This window comes from Schistocerca piceifrons, chromosome X, assembly GCF_021461385.2.
Source record: "Schistocerca piceifrons isolate TAMUIC-IGC-003096 chromosome X, iqSchPice1.1, whole genome shotgun sequence".
NCBI classification, from domain to species: domain Eukaryota; kingdom Metazoa; phylum Arthropoda; class Insecta; order Orthoptera; family Acrididae; genus Schistocerca; species Schistocerca piceifrons.
This window is the reverse complement of record NC_060149.1, coordinates 591332061-591358262: the sequence shown is the minus strand read 5'-3', so window position 1 is coordinate 591358262 and position 26202 is coordinate 591332061. Positions and strand designations below refer to the sequence as shown.

General features: G+C 40.5%; 1 protein-coding gene across 1 annotated transcript in view; it reads right to left on the bottom strand.

Annotated features, from left to right (window-relative positions):
• LOC124722965 (metal cation symporter ZIP14-like) overlaps positions 1 to 26202 on the bottom strand; it is a 214037-nt gene that overhangs the window by 95409 nt on the left and 92426 nt on the right. The window contains exon 2 of the mRNA XM_047248134.1: positions 328 to 464. Within this exon, the coding sequence (XP_047104090.1) occupies positions 328 to 453 (126 nt within the window). The 5' untranslated portion in view covers positions 454 to 464. The remainder of the gene's footprint in view (positions 1 to 327; positions 465 to 26202) is intronic.

Sequence of the window (26202 nt, the reverse complement as noted above, 5' to 3'; positions counted from 1 at the left end):
CTAACCACACCACCTTTCTGGAGAAATATTTTCAGGAGGTTATTATTTTGCATATATTATCATTTACTGCCACTCTTCAATTACATTACTGTGTTATGAAGAATTTCTGTAGCTCAGTTAACATAATTAGTTCAGTTGTTTGTAGAATCAATTGTCATTCAACAAAATAAACACTAAGGACATTGATTAATTTCTAAATGTTTTGAGCTCTATTGTCTTGTATCTCCAATGAAAAATTTTCATCCTACTGTAAATGCATTTATATACTTAAAATAAATTGACATACTTTTTATGTGTTAAATAACTTTTAACCATTTATAGTCTTACCTTTGTACAATTCAGGATCATTTCTAGAGTTTCCATCAGTTCTGAGTTCACATCAGTGCAGTTCATTTCATATCCCATCACAATCTGAACAGCTGTCATTATTAAGATTACTAGTAGTTTCTCCATATTTGTGTTCTCTGCAATGAAAGTTTAAACATTTGTAAGTTATTGTTGTTCACACAGGAGTGGGAGAGCACATTAATATAGAATCATGATAATCTTTCTGATAATCTTACTGTTACGTAATATCAACATGAAGTAATCACAGAATAATTTAAATTTGAGGAAAAATATTCAAAAAATTCAATTTACAGTGCCTCAGAGCACAAGGTACCACTACCTGATAAATATGTAATGTCTTTGATATCATGTAAACTGAAAATCACTTTCAGAGACCCTGTGAAATTGATTTTAATATTCTTATATTGTTACCTACAAAGCAAAACAAGTATTTCAGAAATGTGCTTGACAAAATTGGGATATAAGCATATTAATTTTTTTGCTGAATGTATGTCACATATTTATGGGAAATCTTCAGCAGGTACCATCTAAACAAATAGGATTAATTTTTCTCTTACAAATAAAATGGGATTAAGAACCCAGCTACTGAAATCTAGTTTGTTCTTATTGAGATACTACTTTGTTGCCTCACTTTTCTTTTTGGTGTCATCAGTCAACTGACTGGTTGGATGCAGCCAGCCACGAATTCTCCTCTTTATGCGGTGTTAGTTCAAAGCCTAAGCAATTGTTTGGGATCAAACTGTCAATTTAAATTAAAACGTTATTGGATAGAGGTTGTGTCACAAAGAGGAATAATCAATAATAAGATACTGCATTGAAACTGAAAGCTTTCTACCCATAAATGCCAAAAAAAAGGAAAAAATGTTCAAAAAACTGATTTATATCAAATTACTGGAGGGCAAAAAACTTTTTTGATCCATATTTAATGAAATAAGAGAAATTGTTCTGTCTGAGAAGAAACCACAATTGTAGTTTCAAAAGTCTGATCTTGCCTTCACAACTGTGCATAATTCAAAGATAAGGAAAATCAATGAATTAGTCCCATAACATTTTAGCCATGTTTGCTTTTTTGTGAGAGAGTGTAGTCTTTTGATGGCATATCTAATGTGATGCCCAAAAGAATCCAGCTGGATCCTGTTTTGCAGGATAGAATCCTGGAATGACTTGCAGATCAGGCATAGACTACAATACCAGTAGCATTGGAGCTCATTTCACAGCTTTAACCACAGTTTTGAGACATAGGAAAAAGTATGTGTGTTTTTGAACACTTAAATATTCCATCCACTGAAATTCTAGAGTATTGGAACACATTTTAGGTATTGCAGATCAGTACAAGAGATTTATTTATTTTCCACTCCAGTCAGTTTTTTTCTCACCAACATATTCTCAGCAGTCATTATTTACTTTACATCATTGACAAAACTTGCCTAATAACCATTTGTTGATATACCACCAGCACCAAATGACATAGGCCACTAAGCAAAAAAGCCAGATAACCAGAGTATTGGTGACATGTTTAGATGATAAATTATCTTGGGGTCAATATGTAAAATATATTAGTGGTCAGTTGTAAAGATTAATGTGTTTAAGGTAACAAAATAATAAGCAACCAGTTGCATAAAAGAAATTTAATTTCTTTACTAGTTTCAAGCACTTAGTGTCCTTTTTTTAGAAGTTCATACCTACCACATTAATATGCATATAGCAAAATGCCATGGTCATGTGGTTCATAGTATCTGTACAAAATCAGTATAACATTTTGCTGCATGCATCTTATTGTTGATATTGTTGACACTCACAAGTAATGCAATAGTTATAACCATATGAAGAAAGGCACTATGTGCCCAAAACCAATAAATAACTAAAATTTCTTTTATGCAGCCGGTTTCTTATTGTTTTGTTACATACATCTACAGTTGCTGAGGATGGATAAAATACAAGTAATATTTTTGTTAAGGCAACTTATGGGTTGTGGTCCTGAAATATATATTAGAACATCTTATTTTCATTTTTTCAAAGCATAGTAGCATATGGTATTATTTTATGATGAAACCCTAGCTGTGAGCATGACAAGTAGATTATTAACGGTACAATGGTACCATATATTGACATGAATATAATTGTCATCAGTTGGTTATTGTTATGTTATACAGCATTGCAGTTATGGTTGACAGCAGTGCAGTTATGGTTGAATCTGCGAAATTCTACAAATGTATTAGAGTGGCATGTGGAAACCCCAATTACAACTGTGTCTTCATGGACAGAGGAATGTATGAGTTTTATCACTAAATTCTGGACAAAAGAAAGACAGCTATGACTACTTGTTTTTGAAGAGATATGAACTGCTCAAGGTGAATGGAATAATGAGATTAATACAACCTGTTACTGAAGAAGGCAACATTAAGAACTATATTTATTATGAAGAACTGTGTGATATTCTGCATGGTGCTCAAGTAACATCTGGCCATGGTGGACCTGATGGAATGAAAAACTTTTTTAAGTCAGAGTACCATAATACAACCTACAGTGGCATCCAGATTTATCAGAACTTATGCGAGCCTTGTTTACAAAAACAAAAAGGTCAAAAGAAAGAAATAGTAGTGAAGCCCAAGATGTTCAAAGAATTAAATTCCAGATGTCAAATTGATCTCACGACTCCCAGTCGCAACCAGATGGAGACTATAAATTCTCACTAAATTGGTTGTTCTCAGGCCACTGAAGTCCATAACAGCTGAGGAGGTATGCAATATTGTTATTGACATTTTTACATTGTTAGGTGTTCCTTCAGTGTTCCAGTCAGACATTGGTCAAGAGTTTGTTAGCAAAATAATGAGCCACGTAACTGAAATATGGCCCAATTTTAAGACTGTGCGTAATAAACCTAGACACAGCCAGAGCCAAGGCAGCATAGAGAGAGCAAATCAGGACCTATAAAATATGCGAACTACATGGATGCACAACACAACACATTTTGGAATTAAAAGGTCCACCTACAAAGTGATGTTAGGATGCCCTCCTAAACATGGTTTGTCTTCATCAAGTTTATCTCCAAGCATCAGTGAATGTCCACCCTGAGGACAACAACGAAAATATAATTAATCAAGTGGGTGTTAGCAGAGAGAAAGGGGCTCAAACGCTGCAGGATAGCAAATCTCCAGTGCAAGAGGATAACATACCAACACGAACAGAAGTTGAGTACAGAGAAAAAGAATGTGTTCCAGACAGTAATGAATACTGCCTGATGATTCAGATGAGTGAATTCAAGCTATTGAAAAATGTGGAACTGAGGCATACAAGTGCTTCAAAGAACAGGCACAAAGAATGCAGCAGTGTTCAGATCGTCGTTTGCTACCAGTGGAAAAGGGATGTACGATGAGAGTTATAATTTCCGACTTCAGTCAAAGAAGAAGAGATACAAGGTCGATCCTAGGTGTCATCCTCAAGAGAATGGCTGATGGCTTCTACCAAACTTGGATGAGAGAGGCAGTGCTGGACCACCTTCGCATAATGTAATAAATTGATTGTTTTTAAATACTTCAAAAAGGGACAATATGATATGCAGCTGTGACTGTGACAACATTTTGTTTCAGGTCCCAGTTCAGTACTTGCTCTCTTAGAATAAACTCAGAGAAGGAAGTTCCATCAGAGAAAACTGTTGCCCTGAGGACAGTTGCAACATCTCAGTCAGTGGAAAGCAGCCAGAGATTCTTCAAATGCAACTGCCATCACAAATGTCACACTATCACACTATGATATTTGCATTTGAAAAAAAAAAGTGTTGTGCAACTGTAAATGCCATGGTGCATGGTGCATGTCCTTGCTGCAACAAATGAATTTTATATAAAATGACTGTTTCCAAGTTTCAGCTTACAAAATTCAACTTACGAAGCACAGTGGCAGTATACCTTCATTAGTGATGGTGCACTACTCATAATGAATGTGTATTGTTCAGTAAAACTGGAACCAACAATCCACTTTCACTAAACGGGTCAGTGAAGGTGCACCATCACCAGTGATAGTATACCTTCTCTCAAACTTCCACTTTCATCAGATTTGTTAAAAAAGAGCTTCTGGTACTGTGACCTTCTAGGTTGACAGGGGGGGGGGGGGGTGTTTTTGAAATTTAACTTCTAAAAACATTATTTTAATGCTTTTCTGTGCATTTTAAAGGTGTGAGTACAACATTTGTACTGATAAAAAATAAAGTACCACATCTCTAAACCTTTAGTTATGATTTTTTGTCATCAGAGGTACACATACCACCACAAATCCACTGCTGGGAATAAAATTAGTACACCTGGAAAGACAATGTCGATTTGACCTGATGATGGTATATTCCACCTGGGGTAATTGCAGATGTACTGACAATGGTTTCAACATTGTTCACCAATGGAGATGCACCCATGCTTCCAACAGCCAACTAAGTGAGTTTGAAAGGTGTCAGATTGTGGCCTTCTAAGTGGCAGGACAGTGCTTTTGGAGTATTGCCACACAAGTTATGCAATGATGTTCATATTAGTGTTCACATGAACATTCTCACACCCATAGATGATATCCACGCAATACAAATACCTGCCAGGTCATTATATTGTAAGGGCAGCAATGGCAGATCGTACAGCTACCACAGTACAGATGAGAGGGTTTGGGAGCCCAGATGTGTCAACATTGTTGTGAACCAGTTATTATTAGTGGGTCTATGGGCATGCACATAAAAGGATCACTTGGAAGATGGAATGGTGTGTTGTGGTCTTCAGCAATGAAAGAAGATTCTGTCTGTGTCTGCCTGCAAGTAATGGTTATACGTGCGTACAGTGTAAACCTGGTGATTGCTCTCTCATAGAGTGCATTTTTCCAAGACACACTAGACCCACTTCAGCCCTTCTCATCTGTGAGCATCTGCATTGCTGCCCACGGAGGTTACACCATGTATTAATATAGGTGTTTCAGCATTCGTCAATACCTGGTACCTCAGAACCCATTGTGGTGTCTGTGTATGTGTCTCTGTGTGTCTGTCTCTGTCTCTCTCTCTCTCTCTCTCTCTCTCTCTCTCTCTCTCTCTCTCTCTGTGTGTGTGTGTGTGTGTGTGTGTGTGTGTGTGTGTGTGTGTGGTGTGTGTGTGTGTGTGTGTGTCTGTGTCTCTGTGTGTGTCTGTGTGTGTGTTTTAATTTATACAAGGAAGAAGTTAACAGAAGCCAAACACAAAGAAAATAGAAAATGTACATTGGTACAAAACAAGAAGCAGTTGATACATTCATACTCCATATCAGAGGCTCTCAGAATCACTTAACATTTATGAACTCATGGGGCACAAATTATTTAGTAAGATTCCAAAATCTATACAAGATTTATCAGAACAAGCATTCAAACAAACACTGCATAACTGATTAGTTGCCCACACCTTCTATGATGTAAAAGAATTTATCAACTGTAATATGACATGGTAATGTTGTTTCCTTTAAGTTACCAGTTGTATTGTACTTACAATATAGAGGAGATGTTGAGTTGTGACATGACAAAAAGACTGTTTGTTTTGCCTGTCTGCAACTCAACCTCTCTCCTATATGGTGAGTAGCAATCTATCTTTTTCATAATATTGTCATCATTCTATTTTGGAGTTTCCATTGTTCATTTGTATTTTTGTATTGTAGTATATGTGTGACATTGTCTATTGCTGTAATGGACTAATAACATTAACATTATTACTGTTGTTACTGTTATTACTGCTCCTAAAAATCTGCAACTATTCCTTTGAATTAAGATTAGTGATAATCTAGTTCACTTAGTGCTATTGTTGCAGTTATGTTTTATATTTCTCTCACTAATTTTTGGTTAAACCACAGTGTGCCATTACAGTATGTTTTTCTACCATGTTTCTACACTTTTCTGTAAAATTTTCTTGCATGTTTTTACATTTAACACACTCATATATGCCAGTGTGCGCATTACCACTTTCCAAATGTAATAGGTTTAGGTTAGCAGCTTCTACCACTAAGCATGGCATACACCAGACTATACCAGTGTGTTAGGATGTGTACGGTGGACAATGCTGTGGAGAGTTTAGCGAAATTTGGTAGTATCTGCAAGCCTAAACTTGTAAGTTTATAACATGTGGGTTTTAACTTTTAGAGTGAGTTGCAATAATTTGCAATCAATTTCAAGACAATCAGTACAAGCAAGTGCCTGTAACAATGGGCGACTGTCAGTTCTTTCAACTGGTAATTTGAGTGATGGTAAAAACCTGGAGCAGTGGTTTTCTTACTCTCTCACTAGGTGGAAACAAGAGTAAGAACACAGGGATCAGTTTTGTTGTATACACAGGCTAAGTAGGTAGTATTCTTGAAGTATTTTTTTTTGTAATGGACAATCATTTTTGTAAAAGTCAAGTGCAACACATGTTTTGGATTTGTGACAGTACTACAGTAAATTAATGTGGGTGAAAATTGTGGGTCTCTTAAGTATTTATGAGAACATGTTGCGTCATAAATATTGTACTGAATATTTGCAATTTGATTATACCACGGCCATTTCTTGTACAGATGTTCTGTATGTATTTTGTCTAAACAGGATTAATAACCATTACATCTACAAGTGGATTAGTTGCAGTGGTTAGTTTAATGTTCTATGGGTATTTTGAATGATAAATTGTAATGATGTGGAATGAGTCATTTATACTCACACCACAAATTATTTTGTAAAAATGCTCCCTAGTGTCCTTTTTGTTTTTTTTATTTGTTTATTTTATACAAACAGATGCAAGTTAGTAATTCCTACACACCACCTTTTACACATTACAATGATGGACATTCTTCTACAGAACTGATGAAGGAGTTGTCAGGGAGAAACTTTTTCAGTTTATTTTAAAATGTTAGTTTCCTGTCTTTCGGACATTTTATATCACTGAATATGTGATCAAAAATTTTAACTGCAGCACTGTGTACCAGTTTTTGTGCTAAAGGCAACTTTAAATTGCATAAGTAATATCTTTTTTCTTCTGGTATTTTAATTATGCACATCATTGTGCCTCTTGAATTGCAGTTGGTTAATAACAACAAACTTCACGAAAGAATAAACATAGTGTGAAGCAACCTAACTCCTTAAACAGATGTCTGCAAGATGATCATGGTGAGCACCACATATTATTCTTACAGCACATTTTTGTGCACTGAAGACTTTCTTTCTTAAAAATGTGTTATCCTGAACATTATTCCATATGCCATTATTGAATGAAAATACCCAAAATATGTCAACTTACTGATCTGTCTCTCCGCAAGATTTGCTGTGATTATAAGTGCAAATGTGGTTGAACTAAATTGTTTTACATGTTCCAAAATGGGCTTTTTTCGGTTTGGTACTCATTAATATGGACACAATATGGACAGGCTTATCATTGGTGTAGTACCTCCAGATTTGCAGAACTGAATAGGTTGTGTCTTTTTAAAACTGAGATCATATGCAGAAAACAAGTTAATGACATATTTAGGAACATTGTTTATCATTTCTTCTGTTGTAGTATGTGTGATTAGATTAATTGCAATACTAGTAAACCTGTGAAAAGAACTAATCCTGCTTGTTGTATATTACACGGAAAATTATTTACATATATGAGGAACAACAGCATACCTTAGACTGAGCCTTGGGGAACCCCATATTAGTACGATTTCTCCCCATTTAGAATAATGTCCCCAGATTACAATGTTTGAATTACAAAGTATGGTATAACTGTCTGCTTATTTTGGTTAAATATGATATAATCCATTGGTCGGCTATGCCATCAATCCCATAAAACCTCAGTTTATCTAGGAGAATACTATGATTCACACACTCAAATGCCTTAGATAGGTTGCAGAAAATAGCAGCCAATGATATTTTGTTATTTAATGCTTGTAAAATTTGGTGGGTGAACATGTAAATGACATTCTCAGTAGAGCATCTCTTCTGAAATCCAAATTGTGATTTGCTGAGGATATCATTGTTGCTCAGGTGAGATACTAGTCTAGAATGCATCACCCTGTTGATAATTTTGGAAAATGATGTATGATGGATGAGTGCTGAAATCTATTTGTGTCGTAGTGCAATAATACAGATGTGTTGTTTCATGCCTAGATGAGTGTGAGTATTATCCCCTGGGTAACCACATTGAGGCTGATCAACAGAACCATCTCTCAACAACCTGGGGTTGATGATCTGACAGTTTTGATATCTTACTGGGCAATATCCTCAGTTGGTTTACACTTTACAATTTTGTTACTTGGAATGGATACAAAACATGGGGTGCCACTGAACACATTACTTGGCTAAACAGTGGTTTAGCCTTACTACGTGAATGGAGCTAGTAAAATTCAACTGTGATGGGTAATTTTAATGTCTTGACACAATCTTTATTATGTTAGTCATTCAGATGTCGCAAAATCAGTGTGCTTAGCTTCTCTTAGAGAAATTTTATTTGGCAGTTCCTTTATATAGTATTATATGAAAATAAAATAATGTTTGAAAAAGTTAATAGGGACCTCCACATGTTATCAGTGCTACTGGACCCACACAACCCTAAACTGACCACTACCAAATTATTCTTAGAAGTAAATTAGAATGCTGTAGCGTCACAGGCAATGATACTGATCGGAGTCACATCTTTCTTAACATGAAAAAAAGTGGATCAATAAAGATCCATGAATCAATCAGCCGTTACCTGAATGAGAAGGTGATATACCTCAAGTTTTGATTCTCAGATAGTTGCTGTTACTTGTGTGATTAATAACCTTTCATTGATTACATTTCCAGATGCTGAGATTATTTAGTTTTCACATATGCCAATGTTGTAGTAAATGATAAACTGAGTACAGTTTTAGACAAGGTTGCTTAAGAAATATTAATATGCATTAATATAAAGCTTATAGCCAAATGATTGTCATTAAATTTTGAAAATGCTTCTGATAATAATTAAAATATGATAACGTGGTGACAAATTTTTGGGATTCCTGCTTGATATCAGTGGCATATGTCACTGAAAACCGCCAGACCTACTACCGAAGGTCTGCTACCTGACCAAGGACTTTAAAACAAACCCGGGTATCGCCACATTTCTGCAAAATCACAGGTTCGTCTTCGATTTCCAAGGACAGTGTAGTTGACGGAGACTACAGAAGACTAACCTTCAGCAAGAAAGTCTGTGTGCTCCAGTTATACCCAATATACAATGATGAGCCAAAACATTATGATCACCTGCTTAGTAACATGTTGGCCCACCTTCAGAAGGGAATACAGCAGCAGTTCTGCATGTTATGGATTTGAAAAGCGCTAGATGGGTTTCCAGAGGTATCTAACACCAGACACATACAAACAGGTAAGCAGTTCCCTTAAATTACAGATCAGTGGTGCACAGTTGTGGAGCTCATGTTCCATGAGGTTCAGATCAGGCGAATTTGGTGGCCAAGAAATCAGTGCTTCTCTGGCCTCGTGACACAAACAGTTACCCCGCTGGAAGACGTCATCGGGGAAGACGTCAAGCGTGAAAGGATGCTGGTGGTCTGTGATAATGTGCACATGGTCCATAGTTGTCATGGTTCCTTTGATTACTACAATACTTCCCATGGAAGCCCAGTTGAAAGTCTTCCACATCGTAATATAGCTCCCTATGGCCTGTGCCCACGGCGTGGTGCACGTTTCGAGCAGCCATTCACCCGGATAATGGCATACCTGGACACGATCATCGACCTGATGTAGCAAGGAACGTGATTTATCTAGCCAGGAGAGTCGTTTCCATTGATTCATGGTCCATTCCTGATGCTCCCGTGTCCACGGCAATGGTAATTGATGATGTATTTGAGTGAACATGGGAATATGCACCGAACTGTGTGCTCCGAAACACTTGTGCCTGCAGCAGCACTGCACTTTGTCCTCAGATCGTCACCTATCCTGCTTTACCGAGCAGGCAAGCCTCCGACCTCCACATTCTGTCGCCTTGTCACCTACTCGTGATTTGACTGTCCTTCAGCTACTTCCCACAGACAGCTACGACAGTAGAAGGCGAGCAGTCGACCAGGCACTGAGTCATGCCAACCTGACCTTTGTCGTAGTTGCTTATGTCAGTGGATTTCCTCCTTTCCAATCCATGTTGTCGATGGAGTGATTCCTTATTCTTCTCTGCTCCGTTTGTGACGAAAGCAAAGATGCTTAATCATCTAGTAACCTTGTCTAACACGACATGCATAGAAACTGATAGTGTATAACAAGTCTCGCTTAAAGCTGTCTTTAAGTTTTATGGGGCTGATTCGCATTGTGTTGTCTGAAAGGCCCAGGAAGGTAAGAAACGTCTCTTTACCTCCTATAGATATTTAATTCACGGAAGGTGGCATGCAACTCGTTAAACGTGGGAACCAGGAAGAAGTGGAATGAGGGGTTGAACGGAAGTTGAATCCATAACTATGAAATAAATATATTGTAACTAACCAGAAAAAATTCTCTTTCAGAACATCAATGTTGCAGCTACAACATGTAGTTGTTGCCATTAGAGAGAAGAAGCACTTTGCGAACGCTCGTTTCTACCACAATGCAAATTAATTTTCCAGTTGTGTATTGATTCAACGAACTATATCTATTGCTATTAATTCGACCATATTTAAAAAAAAAATATCTACTGAATAAAAGCAGACACAGCTTGAATAAGGAAGTACTCGAAGGGTATTGCCTTTTAGCCTATCGTCAAAAAATGGCTCTGAGCACTATGGGACTTAACTTCTGTGGTCATCAGTCCCCTAGAACTAAGAACTACTTAAACCTAAGGACATCACATGCATCCATGCCCGAAGTAGGATTCGAACCTGCGACCGCAGCGGTCGCGCGGTTCCAGACTGTAGCGCCTAGAACCGCTCGACCACCCCGGCCGGCGCCTATCGTCATTTTGTACATTACCAATGAATCTATTACTTGAGACACACAAATCCACCGTTATTTAAAAGTACTGCTACTCACCTACATTACAATATATAAGAAAAGTGTTTATTTTCCTAAGGCGATCTAGTAGTATTTACGAGGAATGGATCATGCTGATTTTACATAAAGGATGTACTGCTCCGTGTCACACGAGTGCTGGACTAGGTGTTGGGAAATTGCGTACATGGTTGTCCCGCAGATGACACATCAGTGTAGCCCCTCATTCGCTTCATCCGGGTGAGTGCAAATTGACTCAGCGCTACCAACTAATAACACCACCGGAGGAAGCTCGCTAACCGGGATTTCCGATTTACTCGCCAGCTAACGGCTTCCGCTGACGTCTTCTCCGGGTTTTAAAAACTGAGCAATCCCTTTCGGTGGACGCCTTCACTTTATACTTCTTCCTTACTAGGATTAAATAATAGACGCACAGTCGGCTCGTGTCTGGGAAAGAAGCTATGTTTTGTGGTCTTACAGCACAGACATCAGGAGTACGCAATAACATATAACAATTAGGCGAGGAAATAACGTAGTTATTTTCCTTGGCCGTCACATTGCCTTGCTCGCTTTGGCTGAGCGCGAATGACCAACGCTTTCTGTTCTGTGTGTAAGGGGGAGCCAAATGAAAATGAGACATTTGGAAAAAAAGAAAATAAACTGTTTATTATTTCAAAAGTAATCAAATGGCTCTGAGCACTATGGGACTCAACCGCTGAGGTCATTAGTCCCCTAAAACTTAGAACTAGTTAAACCTAACTAACCTAAGGACATCACAAACATCCATGTCCGAGGCAGGATTCGAATCTGCGACCGTAGCGGTCTGGCGGTTCCAGACTGCAGCGCCTTTAACCGCACGGCCACTTCGGCCGGCCAAAAGTAATCGCCATAAATGTTAACACATTTGTCCCAAAGTGAGACAAGACGATCAAAGCCTTCATGGAAAAACGTTTTCAGTTGACTGTGTAACCACGATTGTACCACTTCGTCCGAAGCAAATCGACAGCCACGAATTCCTGTTTTGTCTTCGGGGCTCCAAAAATATAGAATCCGGGGGTGGAGAGATCGGGTCTGTACGGAGAATATGTAAGGGCTTGGCATCCTAGGCAATGTGTGGACGTGCATTTTGTAGCCTGGTTGTTTCGACGAGGCTGCAGAAGTTTCACTGAGAAGTCTTTACACATCCTCCATACAGTCTCTATCCATCCGCACGTGATTTTAATATTTTTGGAGCACTGAAAAAGACATTCGTGGCTATCGATTCACTTCGGACGGTCGAAGAGGTGCACGCCTGGGCGCAATTATGGTTTCGTAGCCGGCCGCAAACATTTTCCATGATGTCTCACAGGGGGATGAATGTATTAACAGACATTTCCACGGTGTTCCGACGCTTTAATCGTTACAATACGCGTGAATGTGTGACGTGTTGGTCGCTATGTTGGTTGATAGTCTCACAGGTAAAAGCTAACCTATAGTATTCTACACTAAATCCTGGATCATGTATCAGAACGTTTTTTTTTCTTTTCTGAACATCCTTGATGACAAGACTATTATGAAGCTGACTCTAGAATGTTTTACGCATTAACGGAACTTTATGGCCAAAGAAATGGTAGAGCGTTTGCTGATCTGTTGTTGGGACGGGAAAAACTGTCTGGTTAAAACCGATACCGGTATTTTACTTCTGAATAACAGGTGTTTTTCGTTATTTGTTTGGTCTCGGTTATAAGAAGTGTTTTTAATTTTTCATTAATAACCGATAAAAAATCACGATATCGATTGGCCATAGCAGCAGTGCTAAAATTTTTCGTTTTTAAATAATCATTTTAAAAAAAGGAGCTATTTTTATTCGTAAAATTTCCATTGGTCTGAAATATTGCATCATTACACAGAATGAGAAAAGTATATATATAGTGGGCAAGACTTGGCCTCACCTGGTCTGTACGGTGGTTTCTCACTGTCGTCTCAGACATCTGTTGTGCTACAGCGCTACAGAATGGCGTCAACCATAGTCTAGAAGTATTTTTATAGAGTTACGCAGCAGTGAAATACAACTCTTCATTTTCTTTGAAAGATTAAAGATATGTCTGCCGTTTTTATCAAATATTAAAAGGGGGAGGAAATTACGGTAACAGTAACAAATTAAAAACTTAACAACAGTTCATTTATATTATACAATAAAAATGAAGAGCTGATCGGTTACGTGTGTCTACATACGAGGGGTGTTTGAAAGTCCGTGCAAAACTAAAAACTACTTACGTGTTTGGGGTAAACCTTTTTTATTTTCCCCCATAGTCTCCTTTTAGACTTATATGCTTCGCCCAATGCTGATCTAATTTGTTGATCCCTTCCGAATAATAGGAATTGTCCAAGTCTGCAAAACAGCTATTAGTTGCTGCAGTCACCTCCTCGTTTGAATAAAATCTATGTCCCGTCAGCCATTTCTTCAAATTGGGAAACAAATAGTAGTCTGAGGGAGCCAAGTCTGGAGAATAGGGGGGATGTGAAACGAGTTGGAATCCTATTTCCATTAATTCTGCGACCACAACTGTTGAGGTGTGTGCTGGTGCATTGTCGTGATAGAAAAGGACTTTTTGCGGTCCAATCGCCGGCGTTTTTCTTGCAGCTCGGTTTTCAAACGGTCCAATAACGATGAATAATATTCACCTATAATAGTTTTACCCTTTTCCAGATAGTCGATGAGGATTATCCCTTGCGAATCCCAAAAGACAGTCGCCATAACCTTTCCGGCCGATGGAATCGTCTTCGCCTCTTTTGGTGCAGATTCTCCCTTGGTAACCAATTGTGTAGATTGTTGTTTGGTCTCAGGAATATAGTAATGTATTCATTTTTCATCCACAGTGACGAAACGACGCTTAAAGTTCTGCAGATTCTTCCTGAACAGCTGCAAACCATCCTTGCAACACTTCACTCGATTCCGTTTTCGGTCGAGCGTGAGCAATTGTGGAACCCATCTTGCGTATAGCTTTCTCATGCCCAAATGTTTATGCAAAATATTATGTACCCGTTCATTGGAGATGCCCACAGCACTAGCAATCTCATGCACCTTAACTCTTCTGTCAGCCACCACCATATCATGGATTTTATCAATGATTTCTGGAGTCGTAACCTCCACAGGGTGTCCAGAAAGTTCAGACTTGTGTCCATATGGCCACTCCAAAAATTTTGAAACCACTTATAAACTGTTCTAATCGAAGGTGCAGAGTCACCGTAATGTTTATCAAGCTTCTCTTTAGTCTCTTGAGGCGTTTTGCTATTCATAAAGTAATGTTTAATTACCACACGAAATTCTTCTTCGTCCAATTTTTGATAATCACTCGACTTCCTTAATTCACACGAATGCCAAACACAAAGAAATAGACTAATGTACTTGAAACTTAGTGTGCGTTCTTATCACAGATGCAACTCACTAAACATGATCTCGATACGCGCCGATGGTGCCTTCTCTCGGATTTTGCACGGACTTTTCATACGCCCCTCTTAACATGCCTGTATCTGGCTGCAGCCTTGAAAACGGAGAAATTAACACGAAAGACAGAGTTCTTCAACCTTAGTTTTCACCCTTAAGCGCTGACTATTTGTAATTTCCAAACAGTGCTATGATCCCCGATTATAACATGCTTTTTGAACAGAGTTTCAAAAAATTAGAATCGGTAGGACAATACTGGTGATTTTTTTTAAGTATTCAACCACTTATCACTTTTTGGTAAAAAAAAACGAACGGTGGACGTATTAAGTTTTCTTTTGTTTGCCTATTAAATTTACTATTTTGATTCTATGTACACTCCTGGAAATGGAAAAAAGAACACATTGACACCGGTGTGTCAGACCCACCATACTTGCTCCGGACACTGCGAGAGGGCTGTACAAGCAATGATCACACGCACGGCACAGCGGACACACCAGGAACCGCGGTGTTGGCCGTCGAATGCCGCTAGCTGCACAGCATTTGTGCACCGCCGCCGTCAGTGTCAGCCAGTTTGCCGTGGCATACGGAGCTCCATCGCAGTCTTTAACACTGGTAGCATGCCGCGACAGCGTGGACGTGAACCGTATGTGCAGTTGACGGACTTTGAGCGAGGGCGTATAGTGGGCATGCGGGAGGCCGGGTGGACGTACCGCCGAATTGCTCAACACGTGGGGCGTGAGGTCTCCACAGTACATCGATGTTGTCGCCAGTGGTCGGCGGAAGGTGCACGTGCCCGTCGACCTGGGACCGGACCGCAGCGACGTACGGATGCACGCCAAGACCGTAGGATCCTACGCAGTGCCGTAGGGGACCGCACCGCCACTTCCCAGCAAATTAGGGACACTGTTGCTCCTGGGGTATCGGCGAGGACCATTCGCAACCGTCTCCATGAAGCTGGGCTACGGTCCCGCACACCGTTAGGCCGTCTTCCGCTCACGCCCCAACATCGTGCAGCCCGCCTCCAGTGGTGTCGCGACAGGCGTGAATGGAGGGACGAATGGAGACGTGTCGTCTTCAGCGATGAGATTCGCTTCTGCCTTGGTGCCAATGATGGTCGTATGCGTGTTTGGCGCCGTGCAGGTGAGCGCCACAATCAGGACTGCATACGACCGAGGCACACAGGGCCAACACCCGGCATCATGGTGTGGGGAGCGATCTCCTACACTGGCTGTACACCACTGGTGATCGTCGAGGGGACACTGAATAGTGCACGGTACATCCAAACCGTCATCGAACCCATCGTTCTACCATTCCTAGACCGGCAAGGGAAGTTGCTGTTCCAACAGGACAATGCACGTCCGCATGTATCCCGTGCCACCCAACGTGCTCTAGAAGGTGTAAGTCAACTACCCTGGCCAGCAAGATCTCCGGATCTGTCCCCCATTGAGCATGTTTGGGATTGGATGAAGCGTCGTCTCACGCGGTCTGCGCGTCCAGCACGAACGCTGGTCCAACTGAGGCGCCAGGTGGAAATGGCATGGCAAGCCGTTCCACAGGACTACATCCAGCATCTCTACGATCGTCTCCATGGGAGAATAGCAGCCTGCATTGCTGCGAAAGGTGGATATACACTGTACTAGTGCCGACATTGTGCATGCTCTGTTGCCTGTGTCTATGTGCCTGTGGTTCTGTCAGTGTGATCATGTGATGTATCTGACCCCAGGAATGTGTCAATAAAGTTTCCCCTTCCTGGGACAATGAATTCACGGTGTTCTTATTTCAATTTCCAGGAGTGTATATTGTAACTGAGAGAGCCACATGTCTGAGGATCTTTGTGAGATTTCTGTGTTTATCACAGGAAATAACACGAATAGAAAATCGAAAATCGGTTGTTTCAGGAACCAGTTATTTTGAGCGGTTTTAACAGTCAAGTTAAACTGGGTTAAAAAAAAACGATATAACCGAAAACCGGTGGTTTCGGCGATAACTGCCATCCCTAATCTTTTGCTGTAGATTTGACCCAACAATTTCGAATTGGAAAGTGTTGCTTGGTAAATAAGTTACGCTTGCGAGGAAACAGAGGCTTTTAACGGCGAACCGCGAACGAATGAGGATAAAATAAGGAAGTGTTACAGCTACGTTTCCTGGTAGTCCACCCTATTTCTCATCATAACAGTTTTTCGGGAATCAGTCTACGGAAAGCGAGTGCGCCAGGAAGCAGGACATCATCAAGAAACGACGACTGAATGTAGGCCTATTTCTTCATCAGAACATTTTTCATGCTGTCAGTAGGTGATGTACAATTACTTTACTTATTAAATATCGCTCTATGCGTCTACTAAAAAATGTGTGTTTATTTTACGACACACGTTTCGTTTTATTAATTTAAAACATCGGTGAACTGTTTTTGTTTATTTCAAAATAATTTTGTGCTTATTGGGCCATATTCAGAAAAAACTGACTATAGTCTGGAAGGGACACTAGTTGTTTCCTGAAGATAGCCCAATAAGCCGAAAACTAATTTGAAATGAACAAAAATGAGTAGAACAAAATTAGTCTATCTGTCTTTCAACATTAAGTACAGAATTGTTCTACCAAGAAGTAACGAAAGAATCCATAAATAAAATTAAGAAATCGGCATTGATTTGGAAAGAAACACAGTTTTGTTTACAAGTCTGATTTGGTGTTATATCTATAAGAGGCATTAAAAATTTTCCATTTGAGAGTGTTGCTGCAGCGTACATACAACGTAGTGCCACACCATTGTGGGTATATATGCACAGTTATATGGGCAAGGGAATCTCTGGCCAGACCTGGGGGCTGAACCCCTCAACCCCTCTACCATCCTCCACACCTACAAATCCTTAATCCGTCCCATCCTCTGTTATGCCAGTCCCGCCTGGCTATCCGCCCCCCCTCCCCCCAAATTCTATAAGTCCCTCCACATCCTCAAGCACCATGCACTCTGCCTCACCTTCCGTATACGCCTCCTGTCCCTCACGCGGATCCTCTATGGCCTGATTCCCTTCCCCCATCTGCTCCTATTCCTAGAACATATCCGCATACTCTACACCTCCAGCCGCCTTGATCCCCCTCATCCCCTGGTTGTTCCTCTCCTCTCCAGCCCCCGCCGTCTGCCGCGCCTTCACTGTTGTGTCCCCCCTACCCTCCATCTCTACACCCTTCATCTCCTTTCCTAAGGTGGCTTCCGTTAACTCTCCCTCCCGGATGATGCCCTCTCTCCCTCCATTTATCCCTCGTATCAACTCTGATCCTCATCTCCCCCTCCTTCCCACTGTCCGTTCCCCAGCCTCCCTCTCCCCCCCTCTGCCATCCTGTTTTTTCCCCGCCTACCCTTTCTCTGCCTCCTTTCTCTCCCTGAGTCCTTTCTGCTCTCACCTCCACTACCTTTCCCACACCTCGCTTCCGGCCAGCCACCTCTTTTCTATGTCCCCTCCCTCCATCGGCTCCCCCCTTTCTCTTTTCCTCTCCTTGCCTCTTTTCGCCGTCATAGGTCCGGGTCCTCAACCCCCCCCCCCTCCCCCATCTGCCGCCGTGTCACCTGTATATAAGTCACCTGTCACCTGTTATAAGTGAGTGTTCAGTGTTGTGCGTCCCCTGTCAGTGTTGCGAACAGCTGCCATACTGTCACTAGTTGTGTTTTTTATCTCATGCGAACAGAAACCAGACTGTCGCCATGTTTTTTAATTGTACCTGTCTACTTCTTCATCCGCATCGTCACCGCAGTGTTTTTTATATTTTAAATTCCACACCTTACCGCCATTTTACAGCTTTTTTACAATGTCACCATTTTATCGCCTGTTTTTCTTGTTTGTGTCTATTCTCATTATGTTTCTTAACTTTTCTGTAGGCTGTAGAGCAGCATATTACGCTCCTGCCAGCCCGCCACTTCCCCCCCCCCCCCCTCTGGTGGGAGGAATTGAAATCCAATAAAGAAAATAAAAGGCAAAGGATTAGTGTGACATTCGTCCCGACGGGTGCGAAGTAGACTCGGAAACGTGAGCTACGGTGACGTTATTACTAAATACGCCCAAACAGAACCAACATACTGTTATTCTTTTCTCAGCTGCCGAAGAATAAACAGCGCTAGGCATCCATGGGGAAAAGAAGAACGCTATGGGGCAGCATGTCTGTCGAAAACCACCGTTGCGGAACGAAAACTGCGACAATGGCTGCTGCTGCTTCATCACGTTCCCATATCCCAGAAGTGGGAGACACTCGAGCACCTGCCCTATAGTCCCCATCTCTCTCCATGTGGTTATCACACCTTCGATCCCTTAAAAAAGGCCTTGAAGGGTCGACAATCCCTGTCGGACGAGGATGTGCAGCAGGCAGTTATAGGCTTGTTCACACTGCAAGACACGGTGTTTTACCAATCTGGTTTCTTCAGACGCGTCGGTGGGATGATTACCTCAACACTCACGGCCATTTTGTCTGACCAGCATACCGATTCTGGACTGTGCGGCTTTCGAACGGGAACTTTCTGATTGTCCCTTATAGGAAATTTGTGGTAAGGTCTTATGGGACCAAACTGCTAAGGTCATCGGCCCCTAAGCTTACGCACTACTTAATCTAACTTAAACTAACTTACGCTAAGGACAAGTCGTTAAGCTGTTTTAAGCTTATTTTTACTGCATTTGAAAATTCTGTATCTAAAAATGACTTTTCCATAGCTTATGAAATGAAATGTTTCCAGATCTACAACCAAACAAAAATTGTAAACACGTGTCATTTCAGACCACTAGCCAAGTATTAAGGGAGTAAAACGAAACACGTATGATAAAAATTAACGCTCATTTTTAGAAATTAATTGGACATATTTGGTATACTTTAGGTAATAATCCAGCAGAACTATATGAAAGTCTGAATAAGGTTTCAACAATTTGTCGTTAATGGGCATAATAGTATCAAACATGTACAAGGCGTGTCTCGTTACATGCGAATCTGTAAGAGCTGCGCATGTATGTGAAGAGAAGAGACAATGGTTTTCTGCAGCTACATCTATATCTGCAGTATACTCTGAAAGCCACTGTGAAGAGCGTTCCAGAGGGTACGTCCCATTGTACCAGTTATTAGGGTTTTTCCGGTTCCGTTCACGCATGGAGAGAGGGAAGAATGATTCCTTAAATGTCTCTGTGAGCTATGCAATTAATCGTGTCTTCGTGATCCCTATGGGAGCGATATGTAAGGGGTTGTAATATATGCCTAGATTCAATACTTAAAGTAGGCACTAAAAGCTTTCCAATTTGGTTTTCATGGGATAGGTTGTGCCCATCTGCAAGCGTCTGCCAGTTCAGTTTTTCCAACATCAAACAAACCTGTGACCATTCGTGCTGCCCTTCTTTGTACTTGTTGAATATCCACTGTTAGTCCTATTTGGTACGGGTTCCACACACTTACGCAGTATTCTAGGCTGGGTCGTATAACTGTTTTCTGCGCAGTCCCCTTTGGTGACGCATAGCATTTCCCTAGTATTAGCAACATTCTAGGATGGGTCGCGTAAGTGTTTTCTATGCAGTCTCCTCGCCGGACGCTGTGGCCGAGCAGTTCTAAGTGCTTCATTCTAGATCCGCGCTGCTGCTACGGTCGCACGTTCGAATCCTGCCTCGGGCATGGATGTGTGTGATGTCCTTAGGTTAGTTAGGTTTAAGTAGTTCAAAGTCTAGGGGACTGATGACCTCAGATGTTAAGTCCCATAGTGCTTAGAGCCACCTGAACCTTTTTTTTTCAGTCTCCTCTGGCGACGTATTGCATTTTCCTAGTATTCCACCAATAATCCAGAGTCTAGCATCTGTTTTATCTGTGACTGAACCTATGTGATCGTTCCATTTCATATAGGCTACCTACAAACTGTTACACCCAGGTATTTGTATGAATTTACCTATTCCAGTTGTAGCTCATTGATATTATAGTCATAGGACACTACGTATTTTTGTTTTTCGAAGCCCACAGTTTAACATTTCAGACCATTTAAGGCAAGTTACCAATCTTTGCACTACTTTGAAAACATATCAAGGTCTGACAATATTTGCGCAGCTTCCTTCAGATAGTAATTCATTATAGATAACCGCATCGTTTGAAGTGTCTGAGGTTACTATTAATATTGTCTACACGCTCATTGATATACAAAATGAACAGCAAGGGTCCAAATACAATTCCTTGGAGTACATCCTAAGTTACCTCTGCATCTGCAGCTAGGAATGTGGTGCAATGGTTAACACACTGGACTCGTATTGGGTCGGACGACAGTTCAAATACCCGTCCGGCTAACCATAATTAGGTTTTCCGTGATTTCCCTAAATCGCTTAAGGCAAATGCCAGGATGTTTCTTTTGACAAGAGCACAATCGATTTCCCTCCGTATGCGAGCTTGTGCTTCATCTCTAATGACTGCGTTGTCGACGGGGCGTTAAACTTTAATTTTTCTTTTTTTCTACATCTGAATATGACTCTCCATCCAAGACAACTTGATGCGCCCTCCCTACCAAAAAATCCTCAATTCAGTCACAAATTTGACTTGGTACCCTATCCGATCTTACTTATGATATTAAGCGTAGATGTGGTTCTGAGTCAAATTCTTTTCGGAAATCGATAAATACAGCATCTAGCTGATTGCCATGATCCACGTCTTTCAGTATATTGTGTGAGAAAAGTGCAAGTTGCGTTTCATATTATCAATGTTTTCGGAATCCATGCAAAGTAGCATTCTGTTCGACATACCTCATTGCGTTTGAACTCAGAATATGTCGTATGTTCTCAGATGCTACTACAAATGTATGCGAAGAATATTGGACGGTAGTTTTGTGGATCACTTGTGTTACTCACGTTGTAGCTGGTTCTGACCTGCAGCAACTTCCAACTACTGCGCACGGTTTTTTGTTCGAGGTATCTACGGTAGATTATAGTTAAAGGAAGGGCTAACTCAGTTCAAATTCAGTATAGAATTGATAGGGACTCCGTCAGGCCCTGGAGTTTTGTTCAGTTTTAACGATTTCAGTTGGTTCTCAACGTCACTGACACTAATATATGTTTCACTCACTCTTTCACTGGTTCGAGAAATGGGCAATACTCCTGGGTTCTCCTTTGTAAAGGAACCTCTGAAAATGGAGGTAAGCATTTCTGTATTTACTATGCTATCCACAATTTTAGTTCCTGTCTCGTCCATGTGTGCCTGGACACTAATTTTTGTGTCACTAACAGCTTTTACATATGACCAGAAATTCTTTGGGTGTTGTGAAAGATCTTTCGACAGTATTCTGCTACGGTAGTCTCCGAAGGCTTCACACATTGCTCTCTTGACAACTAAAGGTGATTCATTTAGCATCTCTGTATTATAGCTCTGTGCTTTATTTTACACCTATTATCAGCGCTGGATTAACCACGCAACAAGAGTTAGCATATGTTACGGGGCCCGCAAACTAGGATGGTGTCCATATCTACAATAAGTAGTAACAATTTTAACTCTTTTTCTAAAAGCGAGCACTGGCCACTCCATACATTATATGTCATAAGTTGACAACACCGCAAAGCTTACAGGAGAATTCTTTAATATTCTCCGAGCTGACCGTAATAACCCGAGCAGTTGGAATAGTGTTCTATGATTGCTAAAAAGAAAGTAACTAACAAAAATCTTATTTATTTTTGTAAGGTCTATTACAGTTATTCATTCTTTCTACTGTGTATTTACCTTTCTTACAGTACTTTTATACTAGAGTGAATGTTGCTTTCTTGTTGGTGGACTATTGCTGTATGTATTGTCGTTTTGCGGTACCTTCGATTATTTTGTGTCGTTTTTTGGCGATCACTATGGACTAATGAGACACAATACGACTGTTTAAAATCAGTAGAACATATTAAGAGACTGAAGCGTAATTTATCTATTGATTGTGAAGTTTTCCGATAGGGAAACAAGAAGCACTGAAGAATAAGACAAGCTTATTTGTTTTGTTTATGCACCATACTAAGTTAAAAAAATGGGTTCTGAGTGCAACGTATATAACAATGTACGTATCAATGATCGGTGTTTGATCTGATCATAAAATCTCATCGTTATAATTCATTTACTCGTGAATACAGTATGTCGAACATCGTCACAGGTGATGCAACATGGGTTCATCACTTCGAACGGGAAACAAAACTGCAATCCATGGTGTGGGGCCACACCACCTCTCCTCCAAAGAAAAAGTTCAAAGCCGCACCCTCAGAAGGTAAAATAATGACAACTGCTTTCTGGGACCCTGAAGGGGCTATTCTGTTTGATGCCCTCCTCGTGGTGCAACGATCGACTCTAAAGTGCATGTACTACCCTCAGGAAATTGAAGAAACGACTTCAGCGTGTTCGTCGCCACAAAAATACAAGCGATGGAATTAAAAAATAAGTATTTTTGAAACCAAATTGTACGGATACAAAGAAAGACCACATCATTTCCATTAAGATTATTAAAAAATTAGCGTGCCCTGGATTTACACTCACAACGTGCACTTTACGATCCTAGAGCTTCGGTCACTTTTTGATGTGAAAGTTCTTTGGACATGTGTAAAATTTTCAGGTCGTGACGTTTTGCAACACATGCGTTACAAGTTTTTTTTAATCGTCTGCCCCCCGTCGGGCAGACCGTTCGCCGGGTGCCGGTCTTTCAATGTGACGCCACTTACGCGACCTGCCGGGAAAGTGAGGGGGTCACATAAATATCAAGCAGAAAAATGTTGTAGGCGTGAACCGTACGAGACAAATATAGGCTGTCATGGACTATTAGGCAGATCTTTTTTGAGATCTACAGTTTGGTATATAATTCAGTAGCTTAGGCCCTGGAGCTTAGAGAGGACAACGAATAAGCTGTGTCGATGTAAATGAATGAACTCGGAGGAAATTACGCCGCCTGTACACTATTTTACAATATGCTAGCTAAACCCTAACGTTACATCAGGATGACGCAGTGCTAAAATGTAGATCTCAAGAATATGTGTATAAAACACCATGATAGCACACGTTTACCTTATACGGTTCACCCACAATCGTCAGTTTAATGTTTTGTATTCGTTCAACGACTTAAAAAAAAAGAAAATGGTGATTGTGGGTGTACTGTATGGATAAACAGATATTATCATGGTGTTTTATTTACGGTACATGCTTTTGGGGACATGTCAACATATACGTCGCTCTACTAGTACATTCCAAAGAGTGAGTTACTTTTATTTTCACACATAAAAGAAAATAAATAAATTAATTTTTGAAAGATTTTCTTTTTGATTTTTCTGAAAATTATTGACACTTGTTCTCGTAACTTCAAGTACTTTGTTCTCCTGTCGAGAGCTTTGTTGATAGTTGTATCTGTTAGTGATTGGGCATGTCTGTTTTCTCTGTCAGGACGTTATTCAACGAATGTAATTTTCGGGTAGCTTCACCGCAGTACATTGTCGGTTCAGAACGAATGTGTACAGGTGTCTGCGAACGTGTCGCTGTGTCCATGTTAGACTCAGCCTGGCCTTTTCCCTCTGCTGTTTCATAACGTTACTGTCTGTGTATAGAGAGACTAAGGCGGTCCTATGCATTTTAGAGGGTCTACTGTATCCCAAGAAATTATTTTTCGCCATTTTTTTTTTGCAAACGAGGGCCCACCAGGGCGAACAACTGAGGGCTGCGAAACATAGGACCCAATCTTACACCACTGCATAGGTAGTTTCAGAAAGTCGAATTCATCACTTCGGTCTTCCCATACGAGACATGACACAGCCAACTGGCCTTGGACTCTGTACAAAATGGATGTAAATTATAATACCGATGTGTATCGCCATCGGATTAAATAGTAGAATTCCATTTTATTCTGTAATTTATTTTTAGTTCTACGCAGATCGAGGTAGTAGTCAACATGAGCAGTCGGCCTAGAGATGCGGACCGATACTACGGACCTAGAAGTGCAAAGCGCAAAGCAAAAAATGGAATGAAAAAAAACCTGTTGTATCAAAAACTCATAAGTTGCCAGTTTTTTGATGTTCACAATGGTGTTGCTGAATCTAAACACATTGAAGCATAAAATATAGAAGTTGCATTTTATTGTACAGATGATGGCAGTAGGCCCAGTATAAAATATTTATTATAATTTGCAACTCTTTCCGATGTAGCCACATGTTTTACAAGTGATACTGCTGTCGAACGGACAGGAAGTCCTCTCAGTTCAGCCGCATCGTCATCCAAGCCCTCTCGTCCGTGAAGACGTATTCTTCAAGCCAAACAGAGGTGGAAAGTATATCATATGTTATGATGTTATTACCATGTTCTTCGCGCCAAAAACCACACGAAAGTAATTTATATTCTAACCATATTGGAGAATGGTTGAGCAACTTTGAAATTACTGGATTGCGAATGGAAATACGTAAGTGTAAGATATTAACAGTAATTTTTTTACTCCAAAGAAAATGTACGACAAAGAAAATAAACCACGATTATGTCAAAAGTAATTTTTCACATGTAGACATAAGCTACCGAATAAAACTCACGGGGGAGATTGGTTGTGTTATTCAGAATCTAAAGGGAACCTTTTCTGTTTTGTTTGCAAGGATACGCATTCATATGGTTCGTCACGGCTTAAGAATGATGGATTAGATGACTGGAAGAACACAAATATTTTATTGAAAACGCCTGAAGAAAGCACTTCACGTAGACAAGCGATAATTTGAAACTTCCTGGCAGATTAAAACTGTGTGCCGGACCGGGACTCGAACTCGGGATCTTTGCCTTTCGCGGGAAAGTGCTCTCCGCAATATCCTTTCTTTCAGGAGTGCTAGTTCTGCAAGGTTCGCAGGAGAGCTTCTGTAAAGTTTGGAAGGTAGGAGACGAGGTACTGGCAGAAGTAAAGCTGTGAGGACGGGGCGTGAGTCGTGCTTGGGTAGCTCAGTTGGCAGAGCACTTGCCCGCGAAAGGCAAAGGTCCCGAGTTAGAGTCTCGGTCCGGCACACAGTTTTAATCTGCCAGGGAGTTTCATATCAGCGCACACTCCGCTGTAGAGTGAAAATCTCATTCCACAAGCGATAATTTCGTTGCTAGTGCGCAAAGACAAGGCTGCACGTGTCGATTCTCAACTTGTGAGTCAAACTGAGACCGAACAAACGTATTAACAGACATTTAGAACGAATTATTACAGTTATAACTTTTTAGCAGAACGAGGTCATGCGTTTCGGGGTAGTGATGAAATTGTTGGATCACCTCACAATGGAAATCATTTAGGTATATTCATGCAAATAAAGGAAAGAAACTCACGACACATTTGTCAAAAACATTTACCCATTGAATTGCATGAAGCATACGGGATCATATTATTTGTGAAATTAAGAATTGGAAATATTATTGTGTTTCACTGGATTTGGCTTTAAATATATCGCATGTGGACCAGCTGAATCTGATAATGTGCTCTGTCCTGCGATCAGGACCAGTGGAAAGTTTTGTAAGGTTGGACATGGAAGGCCATAATGCCGAGCAACGCG